This window comes from Mustelus asterias, chromosome X, assembly GCF_964213995.1.
Source record: "Mustelus asterias chromosome X, sMusAst1.hap1.1, whole genome shotgun sequence".
In the NCBI taxonomy this organism is placed as follows: domain Eukaryota; kingdom Metazoa; phylum Chordata; class Chondrichthyes; order Carcharhiniformes; family Triakidae; genus Mustelus; species Mustelus asterias.
The window spans coordinates 15,831,922-15,844,242 of NC_135834.1; the positions used below are offsets into that span (position 1 = coordinate 15,831,922).

Consider the following 12,321-nt stretch of genomic DNA (forward strand, 5'->3'; position numbering starts at 1 on the left):
AAGTTTCTTTCTACTTTCCTTGTATTCCACACTTGCTTCATGTGTTCCCAGCCTCCTAGCTTTGACAAATGCCTCATTTTTCTCTTTGACTAGGCTCACAATATCTCTCGTTATCCAAGGTTCCCAAAACTTATCCTTCATCCTTACAGGAATGTGCCGGTCCTGAATCCCGATCAACTTACCCTTGATACAAATTATCTCTATCCAAAGACATTCTCTCTGACATAAGAAACATGTCCGAAACATAGACAATGAGTTATGGGAGTAGATTTTGCAAATTAATGCTTCCATGACAACATATAATCAGGAGGTGGGTACAGTTCCTCACATTAGCAGTTTTGATGTATGGGAAATAATGGTTGGTGCAGTGACCTTTGCCCCTGAATTTTCAGTCTGGGTTTCCACCTCACAAAGTTCCGTGCTGGGAACCCCAATCGTTAAATTTAACCCCGGAGATTTTCTTACTGAAAGAGTAAATGATCTCTGCTGTTCATTGTGCATCTTCTGTATAATTGGAAGGCATTGCTTTCCTGCTCTTCACCAGGTTAATCACCACCCTACACAGCTGCTTGTTACTCAGAGCTGATAGATTTTTCTTACCAGTGGTTCTTGAGCTATTTTCACTCCACTGGTCACTGCTAGAAACGGAGGAGCAGTTTGGGAACTTTCCTTTGACCTTAGTATCACCACTGATTGCTTGCTCAGCAACAGGGTCTAAACCACCAGAATGCAGAGAATCTGTGGGAAAGAGACAATTCACAAATTACTCAATCTTTCACTTCCTAAATGAGATTCTCGTGCTAACTACAGTGAAGTATAGCACAGTTTGTGTTAGTGATCATTAAAACTACTTTGGCTGTCTTGTGAAATCAAATATTACAACTGTCAAAATGTTCCAGGTCTAGGGAATGAAAAACAAAGTCTTAATCCTGAATTGCACTTCTAATGAGACCAGAACATTTGTCAACATTGTTGCCTCAAACAGAATTACTCAAAAACACGACTATAATTTTAAATATGCACTCTTCACCTCTGTGTCCGCACTCTGTTGAGATCAAGGCCCATCACGCTGTCTCCTACTCAAACTTAATCACTTAATACACACAACACTCACTGCAAAATACTCAACACAAATTAATTCCTAACATTTTAGCTACCAGAAAAAACACAGTTGGATGTTGTGCAGAGTGTATGTTGCATTGTAATTACCAACACTTTCTTGCCCACTGTTCACGAGTCCATTCAGGCTGGTGGAGGCGCCACTGGCTGAAACAGCACGGGGTGGCCGCTTGCCAGGAACTTTAACTGTTGTCCGGAGAAGATCAATCTCTTTTCCATGGATGTTCTGCATATAATCCTAAAACAAAAAAGGATCAGAGAATTCACCAGCAGTTGAAAGTACCTTACTCTGAGGTGCTGGGGAGTTTTTTAAAAAATCTCTACTGTATAAGTGGCACCCTGGCAGTGGAGGTTATCTGCCTATTGTAGATTTTGCCCTATTTTCATGCCAGGTTAGTGCCCAGGTGGCAAAGGTGAAAATTACCCCCATTGAGTATTACAAACTGTTCTATTTTCACTTTGGTAGATTAAAAGCATCATTTGCACCCATCTACCAGATTTGTACCTCGCAATTCTTCTCAGGTGGCCTCCACGTACATTGTTAATGCCATTCTGGTATTTTCCAACAGGAGCAGTGTGTGTGGTCTGTGTCCTCATTAAGCTGAGTGCTTAATGTTGACACTCAATGTCACAAGTGGAAAAATAGTTCATTTCATTGTGCCGAGATCTCATATTCACTTTGGAGGAAATAATAGCAAATTGGATTATTATCTAAATGGAAAAAAATTACAACATGCTACTGTGCAAAGGGACCTGGGGGTCCTTGTGCATGAGATGCAAAAACCCAGTCTGCAAGTGCAACAGGTGATCAAAAAGGCAAATGGGATGTTGGCCTATATCGCAAGGGGGATAGAATATAAAAGCAGAGATGTCTTGCTGCATCTGTGCAGGGCATTGGTGAGGCCGCAGCTGGAATACTGTGTGCAGTATTGGTCCCTTATTTGCGGAAGGATATAGTGGCCTTGGAGGGAGTGCAGAGAAGGTTCACCAGGTTGATACCAGAGATGAGGGGTGTTGATTATGAGGAGAGACTGAGCAGATTGGGTTTGTACTCGTTGGAATTTAGAAGGCTGAGGGGGGATCTTATAGAGACCTATAAGATAATGAAGGGGCTGGATAGGGTAGAGGTGGAGAGATTCTTTCCACTTAGAAAGGAAGCTAGAACTAGAGGGCACAGCCTCAAAATAAAGGGGGGTCAGTTTAGGACAGAGTTGAGGAGGAACTTCTTCTCTCAGAGGGTGGTGAATCTCTGGGATTCTCTGCCCACTGAAGTGGTGGAGGCTACCTCGTTGAATATGTTTAAATCACGGATAGATGGATTCCTGATCGGTAAGGGAATTAGGGGTTATGGGGATCAGGCGGGTAAGTGGAACTGATCCACTTCAGATCAGCCATGATCTTATTGAATGGCGGGGCAGGCTCGAGGGGCTAGATGGCCTACTCCTGCTCCTATTTCTTATGTTCTTATATCTTGATGAAGCTTTTTGTCAGAAAACACAAGTTAGCAAATGATGGGTGATGCAAGGAATCTGCTGGAGGTAGTCTGTTAGAGACCCTTGGGGTGGAAGGGAGTCCAGAAAACCTTGGGGTGACAGAGGGAATCCGCCAGAGACCCTGCAGGTACCTAAGGGAAGGTAGTGGGAAATCCCTATGGAATTTCAGTCCTATTTTCAACGAGGAGAATGTGAAAGAAAGTCTGACTTATGATTGACCCAAGGATGATCCAGGAGCCTCTAACTGACCAGGGAAGTTGCAGAAACTTCACTTTAGGCTCTTAGAGGAATACACCAGGTTGGACCCACTTGCACTTTAGCAACATAGTAATATATTGTGCATTACACAGTAAAATGGTTCTGGATCTCTTAAAATTAGCATATTCCCAATCTATGATGAGCAGTGCCACGGCTGGTTTAGTAAAAACACTATTTCCCCCAAACACAAGAGCTGTGACTTTCACAGGCATGTCTGATTTGGCTGCAAGGCCCTTTGAGGAACCAAAACTTACTAAATACACTTACGTGTAAACTGGGATGATAGGATAAGATTCCATTGTTGCACAGCGTAACATACTTCTTCTTCCACTCTTTGTTTAGTGAGTTTCCGCTTCTCTTTAACAACACACCCTGTAAGGAAATACACCTGTGAAAACCAGGATCAGTGGAGCAAGCCTCATTCTCCCTACAAGCACAGCTGCCACGTGCTAGCTAGCCTTCTCACCCGAGCAGCTTCGCTCAAGAAAATCCTGGAGTGTTCAGTCTTTCTTCATTCCAGAAACGTAGATTGCGAGACGGTGTAATAACAGCTTATTGAAATGTAGAAAGGATTGGACAGAATCAGACTGTTAGGGGTCAAAAACGAGGGTCCATGCACACAACATTAAATGCAAGATATCGCGTGCAGATGGCAAGAGAAACCTGTTCACACAGAGAATTGGGAGGCTGTGGAATTCATTTCAGGGTCTGAGGCGATGCCCACATTTAAGATCTGCTTGAGTAGGTGCATGAAAGGAAATGGGAACAGGTGAACTAAATATGACCTGGACTATTTGCTCGAAAGAAGGGTAAATGCTAACATGGACTGGTTGTAATGTTTATGTATTGTTATGCTAGCAAAGTAAAGCTACAGGAGGCTGCCTTGTGCTCGTGGTCATGGAATCACACCCAGGGACAGTCAACACCTTAATGAGGGCAGATAACAGAAAAGGGGCAAAGTTAAACAGTTGGAACAAAGACCAATCAAGGCATCAAACCCACATTCAAAAGGCCATCTGACATATTTGGCCTCTTGCTGGAAGGGAAATAAAGCCCCTGCATCGTTTGAGAGTTCACAACCCAGTTTCCCTCCTCCCCCTGGCTCAAGCAAATCTTTAGTGACACCTGCCAGGTGTGGGAACAGAAAACAGGAAGTTGTCAAAAAATAAAGAAGCTGCAGATTGAGATAACAAGCTTGCAGTAAGGTTCATGCCCCTTTATAAAGAACAACTTCTGTTCATAAAATGCTTTTAATTAACAAAATGTCCCAGGGCATTTCACAAAGGGGAAGGGTGATGTTGGACAGCAGGAGATGGGGAAGATAACGGACACTGAGCAGGAAGTGGGAGAAGTCGATTAGGGGCGATGTTTTGAGGAATTCTTTGAAGGTGAGGGGAGATTTAGTAAGGAAGAGCACATGGAGACAGCTGAAAACTTTGCTACATGGTGGAGCACAGAAATCTAAAATGTGATGAAGGGCCTGAATGAGCCAAGATGTTTGCCTGGAGAAGGCTGTGAAGTGCAGTGAGTCCAGAGAGAAGTCTGGATTTTTAAATCAATGTGTTCAATGGAAAGCCCCTGGAGGCCAATGAGGTCTGGGACTTAATATGGAGTAGGACAGTAGAAATGGAACGAGTTTAACATTCAAATCCTTCAGGATTTTAGCTGTTTGAATTTATAGGTTTAATTATGAACATGTTTTGAAATGTTTGCAGCTTGTTCTTAATTATAATGGAGGTGGTGATGTTGACTGACATTCAGGGGTGACAGCCATCCCTTCAAAGTATCATCCTAATTTCCTCTCCTGAAGGTTCAAACTCTTGTTTAGGTACAGCTGGACAGATGCCAAGAGCTCTGATACCTCACCCAAGTAGCCATTCTCCATGCAAGCACCCGGATAGTGGCTATTCAGCTGTAAAAGCATCACCACAAAGTCTGATTTCATCCATAGAACCATAGAAAATTACAGCTCAGAAACAGGCCTTTTGGCCCTTCTTGTCTGTGCCGAACCATTTTATGCCTAGTCCCACTGACCTGCACTTGGACCATATCCCTCCACCCCTCTCATCCATGAACCCGTCCAAGTTTTTCTTAAATGTTAAAAGTGACCCCGCATTTACCACTTTATCCGGCAGCTCATTCCACACTCCCACCACTCTCTGCGTGAAGAAGCCCCCCCCCCTAATATTCCCTTTAAACTTTTCTCCTTTCACCCTTAACCCATGCCCTCTGGTTTTTTTCTCCCCGAGCCTCAGCGGAAAAAGCCTGCTTGCATTCACTCTATCTATACCCATCAAAATCTTATACACCTCTATCAAATCTCCCCTCAATCTTCTACGCTCCAGGGAATAAAGTCCCAACCTATTCAATCTCTCTCTGTAACTCAGCTTCTCAAGTCCCGGCAACATCCTTGTGAACCTTCTCTGCACTCTTTCAATCTTATTTACATCCTTCCTGTAACTAGGTGACCAAAACTGTACACAATACTCCAAATTCGGCCTCACCAATGCCTTATATAACCTTACCATAACACTCCAACTTTTATACTCGATACTCCGATTTATAAAGGCCAATGTACCAAAGGCACTCTTTACGACCCTATCCACCTGTGACGTCACTTTTAGGGAATTCTGTACCTGTATTCCCAGATCTCTCTGTTCAACTGCACTCTTCAGAGTCCTACCATTTACCCTGTACGTTCTTCTTTGATTTGTCCTTCCAAAGTGCAATATCTCACACTTGTCTGCGTTAAATTCCATTTGCCATTTTTCAGCCCATTTTTCTAGTTGGTCCAAATCCCTCTGCAAGCTTTGAAAACCTTCCTCACTGTTCACTACACCTCCAATCTTTGTATCATCAGCAAACTTGCTGATCCAATTGACCACATCATCATCCAGATCATTGATATAGATGACAAACAACAATGGACCCAACACCGATCCCTGCAGCACACCACTAGTCACAGGCCTCCACTCAGAGAAGCAATCCTCCACAACCACTCTCTGGCTTCTTCCATTGAGCCAGTGTCTAATCCAATTTACTACCTCCTCATGTATACCTAGCGACTGAACCTTCCTAACTAACCTCCCATGAGGGACCTTGTCAAAGGCCTTGCTGAAATCCAGGTAGACAACATCCACCGCCTTCCCTTCATCCACTTTCCTGGTAACCTCCTCGAAAAACTCTAATAGATTGGTCAAACATGACCTACCATGCACAAAGCCATGTTGACTCTCCCTAATAAGTCCCTGTCTATCCAAATATTTGTAGATCCTATCCCTTATCACACCTTCCAATAACTTGCCCACCACCGACGTCAAACTTACTGGCCGATAATTTCCCGGATTTCTTTTGGAACCTTTTTTAAACAATGGAACAACATGAGCCACCCTCCAATCATCCGGCACCTCCCCCGTGAATACTGACATTTTAAATATGTCTGCCACGGCCCCTGCAAGTTCAACACTAGCTTCCCTCAAGGTCCGTGGGAATACCCTGTCCGGTCCTGGGGATTTATCCACTCTGATTTGCCTCAAGACAGCGAGCACCTCTTCCCCTTTAATCTGTAAAGGTTCCATGGCCTCCCTACCAGTTTGCCCTATTTCCGTAGACTCCATGCCCGTTTCCTCAGTAAATATGGATGCAAAAAAACCATTTAGTATCTCCCCCATCTCTTTTGGTTCCATACACAGTGTACCACTCTGGTCTTCAAGAGGACCAATTTTATCCCTCACTATCCTTTTGCTCCTAACATACCTATAGAAGCTCTTTGGATTTTCCTTCACTCTGTCCACATGAGCATATTTCCATCAGGAGTCACAGGATCCTGATCAGTAGCAGGGAAACTGGCTACGTTTTCTTTCTCGCCTGTCTAATCCAGGAGCACCACGGACAACCGTAGAACTCCCAACTTTTCCATCCTGAGCAGCTGTGATCAGGGGATAGAGGCAAAGAGGAGCTCAACTGCTATTTGTCATGCACACTTCAGTCTGCCATCATGAAACCCACCTGTTTAATTGGGATTGCACGGCCACTCCCAATGTTATCTGCTTTACTGTCCAGACTCCTCCTTTCTGTATCGCTTCCCCGCCGAGCCTGTGGAGGGAACGAGAATGTGGTGTCAAACCGAAGCTTGAAGGGCTTGCTCTCATTAACCCTGCTTCTGTCTCGACTAAATACCTTGGGGTTATTACTGTGCTGACAGTTTTTAGAATAAATCTACTGCTGAGGCCTCCCTGTATATAAAGACAGAGCAAATAGCTGAATCAGGGCCAGACCATGGTGAGGACAAAAATAAACACACAACCACCCTTATCTGCCAACAAGTCTGAAAGATCACTGTACTGCTGCATACAATGGTGCCAGTATTGTAATATTGCCCCACCGTGACCGTTCCCCTGGCATCCTTCACACACACTAATGTCCTGTTCTCCGAGTGAGATCTAGATTTTCTCTCAAAGCGAGCAAGGGTTTTGCATTCGGTTTTCTAGCTACAAGGAGGAAACTTTGAGACCAATCGCTCATTTGCCAGCCATTACATTCAGGTGTCTTATTTTTTAACAGGGGAGTAAAACCACTGATTTCGAATGGCTGACCAGCAGTTTGTACTTCTTAGTAAAGGCCTTTCAATTGACGGACAGACTCTGAATCCTTTATCAAACACAGCAGCAGAAAATATAACATTCTGAAAAACAATTCACCCTTAAATTGCCAACAGGTTCAACAAAATGAGTTTCATCACCTCCCAGCGCCATACCACTCTCCCCTGAAACTTTTGGTTTGATTCTCTCAATTCCAGCTTCTGCTCTTCTCAGCATTGGAACAGTTCTAGTGAAGTCAGTAAAATAATTCAATTTCATCATTCACATCAGGCCCTATCTCTACTAAAGTGTTTTAAATCCAGCTACTGAAAGACTGGAGAAGTTCACATTCAGACATGTGATATCGGCACAATATCCTGTTCAGATCACACAAGGATCTTAAATGTTATGTCCCCCTTTCCGGGTTTTGTTACCTCGTGATTTAATTTTGAATAGTCCTGCTGCACTCAGAAAGATATGGGGACCACTTATGGGAGTAACCTATACTTATGGAACTCGGAGAATATCCAAGGCAGATGCACAATTTGTTACTTCCAGACTTGATTGTTTCAATGCTCTTCTTGCTGGCTTGCTGTTCATCAACTCTAACCTGTTCAAACTCTACCATATGTATCCTACCCTGCCCCTTCCATTCTTGAACAACATTAGCTCTCCACACACCAATGAGTTTATTTTGTTCGAAATTATTACTCAAACCAATTTGCAGAAAGAATCTACACTTTTATTTGTTACTTTTCTGCTGATTGAGTACCAATGAGTAAATCAAAGTGGTGACTGTTTTGTTCTGTGATTGTTGCTGATTAAGCAGTCTGATACCATCTAAAGGTAAACTTGCAGGTTGAGTCCGTAATTAAGAAAGCAAATGTAATGTTGTCATTTATCTCAAGAGGCTTGGAATACAAAAGCAGGGATGTACTTCTGAGGCTTTATAAAGCACTGGTTAGGCCCCATTTGGAGTACTGTGAGCAATTTTGGGCCCCACACCTCAGGAAGGACATACTGGCACTGGAGCGGGTCCAGCGGAGATTCACACGGATGATCCCAGGAATGGTAGGCCTGACATACGATGAACGTCTGAGGATCGTGGGATTATATTCATTGGAGTTTAGGAGGTTGAGGGGAGATCTGATAGAAACTTACAAGATAATGAACGGCTTAGATAGGATGGACGTAGGGAAGTTGTTTCCATTAACAGGGGAGACTAGGACGCGGGGGCACAGCCTTAGAATAAAAGGGAGTCACTTTAGAACAGAGATGAGGAGAAATTTCTTCAGCCAGAGAGTGGTGGGTCTGTGGAATTCATTGCCACAGAGGGCTGTGGAGGCCGAGACGTTGAGCGTCTTCAAGACAGAAATTGATAAATTCTTGATTTCTCGAGGAATTAAGGGCTATGGGGAGAGAGCGGGTAAATGGAGTTGAAATCAACCATGATTGAATGGTGGAGTGGACTCGATGGGCCGAATGGCCTTACTTCCGCTCCTATGTCTTATGGTCTTATGGTCTTATCTTAAATCTGATATTTGAGCTAACCATGATGTTTTGCCCGAAGTGTAATGTCCTATAAAGAGATAGGCCCCTGTCGGTAAGAAAGAGGGAGACAGAGTGAAGGTGAAAGAGAGCAATAGAGAAAAAGAGTGAGATAGGGGGACAGACCAGGACAGAAAGCATTTTCTAGAATTGTCAGTATTCCTCTTAATTAAATGTATGCTGAATAAACTGCAGTCCATTTAGAGCTGCGAAGTAATCCACAGGTTGTGGAAATTCTGATTCACGAACATCTGAACCGAAGCATAAAATCACTTGGCTCCATGGCTAAAGCACTTGTCAGGATTCAACTGGATTAGTTAATGCATTTTGATATTTTGGCATCATGCTTTAAATAGAGAGACCCCTCCCCTGCAAGGACAACAAAATGCTCATGTTAAACAAAGCATAAAAAGCCAGGTGCACTGATCCCTGTTGGCAGTGGGATGTCCTGTATAAGAGTCCAAGAAACAAGTCATGGTAATGGGATGTACAACTGGGCCACTGTGCCCCACAGGACAGGGGCAATTGAATTACACTAAAATGGAAATGATCCAAAATCCTAACCACATTGGCTCTATCATGTGAATTTTTTAATATTAAAAGTTACTTTGCCCAGGTAACTCATTAACTATCAATATCCAGTTAATGCAGAATTAGTTAATCTCAATCAGGAAAGAACTATGAGAACTAAATGCAGCCTTACTGTCACTGAGCTAGTAAGGAGGCAGGATTCTACTGAGATTAATATTGTAACAGTTTACTAGTTCATTACATAAAACTATCTGCACGTTTCCAGAGTGATCAAACATGTAGCGGTCTAAGAATTAACGATTTTTAAAAAATGTTTTCTTTTCTTTCGACTTGGATCTCCCCAAATCTTTATCGTGGCAGGGTAAAAAGCCTGTTTGAGGCCTCACCCAGAACTTCCCCCAACAAGGGACTTCCCTGGGGACAGGGTAGCTCCCCTGCTGATTTCTCCTCTAGTGCGTCCCTGTATTGGCCCATATAACTCAAGATGAATTTACCACATGGGCGATTCAGGGTATGAAATGATAGCCTGCCATGTGGGATCATGTACCAAGAATGATTGAACTAATTAATAGATTAACATAATGAGTTCCAGCTATTCCCTTCTTTCCCTATTCACTGCTCATCCAACACTGTTGCATCATCCAGTCTCAGCTTTGTCACATTATCTTTCGAATTCTCTATCCTAGAGGGCTGTAGATGTTCCGTCAATTAATATACTCAAGATTGAGATTAATAGATTTTTGGATGCTAAGAGTCATCAGGCGGGAAAGTGGAGCTGAGCTCAAAAATCAGCCATGATTTTACTGAATGGTGGAGCAGGCTCGAGGGGCCATATAGATTCATTGGCCGGAACTTTGCAACCATTCACGCTGACGGGATCTCCCAGTCCTGCTGACGACGCACCCTCCACAGGTTTCACAGCGGCGAGGGGGACATTCAACAGGAAACCCCATTGACAACGGCAGGACCAGAAGATCCCGCCACCATCCAACGGCAGGTCACCTCTGCCACTGTGTAACATGTGGCAGGTTGCACGGAAAATTCCGTCCCCTTATGTTCTTATTCTAGAAACATCCAGAGCTGTTAATCACCTAAAAACTCCTGCTGGATAACAGTGTAAATGAAGTGCTGTCAGGAATGGGAATCCTGTTCTCTAAACCAAATAGAGTTAATGTTTCGAGTCCTGTGTGACTCTTGTTCAGAACTGATTGTAACATATTGTAACACCAATTATAACACACATCACTCTGGTTAGGCCAGCAAACTCATCCTGGAGCAATGTCCAGAACCTCCCTTAATCTGCAGAGTTCAGCATCACATCACACGGTGCATTTAAACACAGAGCCCTGAAACTGACAGGATTTTCATTGGGAGCCTATCTAAGCATTCCTCACAAATACAACACTACACAGCATCAAAATCTCAACCAATTGATACCCAGGCAATTTACCATCAAGTGACCATGCTCAAACAAGGACTAACACACGGCTGGAAAATACCTGCAATTTTCCCTCAAAATTCATGTGAGCTGCTTCCTAAACAGATCCAACAATCCAACAAATACTTACAGTGAACAGACTCGCACGTCTTTTCGAGTGTTTGCGGACAGAACCCGGGGTTCCGGAAGCTTGGCAAACATCAGCCCGCAGATCCCGATGACTGATGTTCGGAGTGGAGGGAAGAGAAGAGGAATAATCACTCATGTTGCCACCATTGCTTGCCTGCAAAAGGAATGGAGTGGGGAAGAGGAAAAGATGGAAATGAAGTTACCATCAAAACTTTAAAGATCAAACAATAAGATTCTTCCAGAACATTCTTTCAATCGATATTGGATTTGAAGGCAGAGTAAAACCTTAATTACAATGGAAATGGGGTGATTCTATACTCAGCCAAGGCAGCTGGTGCATCGACTCAGCAGTTTGCTCATATTCACCATGAGTGCAGGAAATTATTTGGAATGAACGCATTTGAACATAGAACCTTGTCCATTCTTGATAGATTGTAAGAAGCGACAGCTCAGTTTTTCCCGAAAGGAATTCATTTGGGTCGCACTTTGCCACAAGGTTGAATCATCACCGTCATCATCAGTCCCTCACAGCGAGGAGGACACTTGTCATGGAGTGGCAAGTGTTTGCCTGTGGCAAGTGTTTGTGCATGGAGCCTTTTAACATAGGGAGGCTATTGCACCTACAGCTACCACCCGGTTCTGGCTGACCAGGAGACTCTGCTGCACTTACTGCCTACCATAGGCATATTGGAAGGATTTACGTTTTGAACGTACCTTCCATGGCCATCAAGTCCCAGAACTCGAACCTAGAGCTTCCAGCTCAGGGGCAGGGACATTACCCACTGCGCCAAGATCTCTAGTAGGTGGAATGACTTGGTGATGGAAGTTTGGAATCAATCCTCTGTAACAATACCTGAAACTAGACATGTTCAATGATTTACCCGCCAGCCTTGATCATTAATGGCATCTGGAAAGGTAGTAGTATCAGTGAGGACTCAGACAGTTCCCACTCTGGTATTGAAAACCATATATGCCAGTACCCCAACAGTTAGGGTGGTCTTGTCTGCATCGGCAGCTTACCAGTACTCTGTACAGGCAAACTACACAAATTTCACTGGTTAGACTCCAACAGTACCTCTCTGCTACGGAAGCTCCTGGAGTTTGCTGAGTGAGATGTGTCCCTCCTCGGAGAGGCTATGCCCACATCAGGCAAAGAGAAACTCCTCTTATGTGGTTTTCTCAGTGGTTTGGTGACTCTTAAACACGACACTGGGTTTACTTGTGT

General features: G+C 43.7%; 2 protein-coding genes across 3 annotated transcripts in view; both read right to left on the reverse strand.

The window, feature by feature from the left end:
- Positions 1-12,321, reverse strand: part of prim1 (DNA primase subunit 1) — a 728,932-nt gene that overhangs the window by 217,190 nt on the left and 499,421 nt on the right. The gene's annotated exons all lie outside the window — the stretch shown is intronic.
- The window catches only part of LOC144482008 (arf-GAP with GTPase, ANK repeat and PH domain-containing protein 1-like), a 182,168-nt gene that overhangs the window by 36,079 nt on the left and 133,768 nt on the right, over positions 1-12,321 (reverse strand). For both annotated transcript variants that reach the window (XM_078201258.1, XM_078201259.1), the window contains exons 8-12: positions 11,098-11,250; positions 6,879-6,965; positions 3,138-3,242; positions 1,210-1,357; positions 601-738 (exon numbers count right to left, since the gene is read on the reverse strand). In XM_078201258.1, the coding sequence (XP_078057384.1) occupies positions 601-738; positions 1,210-1,357; positions 3,138-3,242; positions 6,879-6,965; positions 11,098-11,250 (631 nt within the window). The remainder of the gene's footprint in view (positions 1-600; positions 739-1,209; positions 1,358-3,137; positions 3,243-6,878; positions 6,966-11,097; positions 11,251-12,321) is intronic.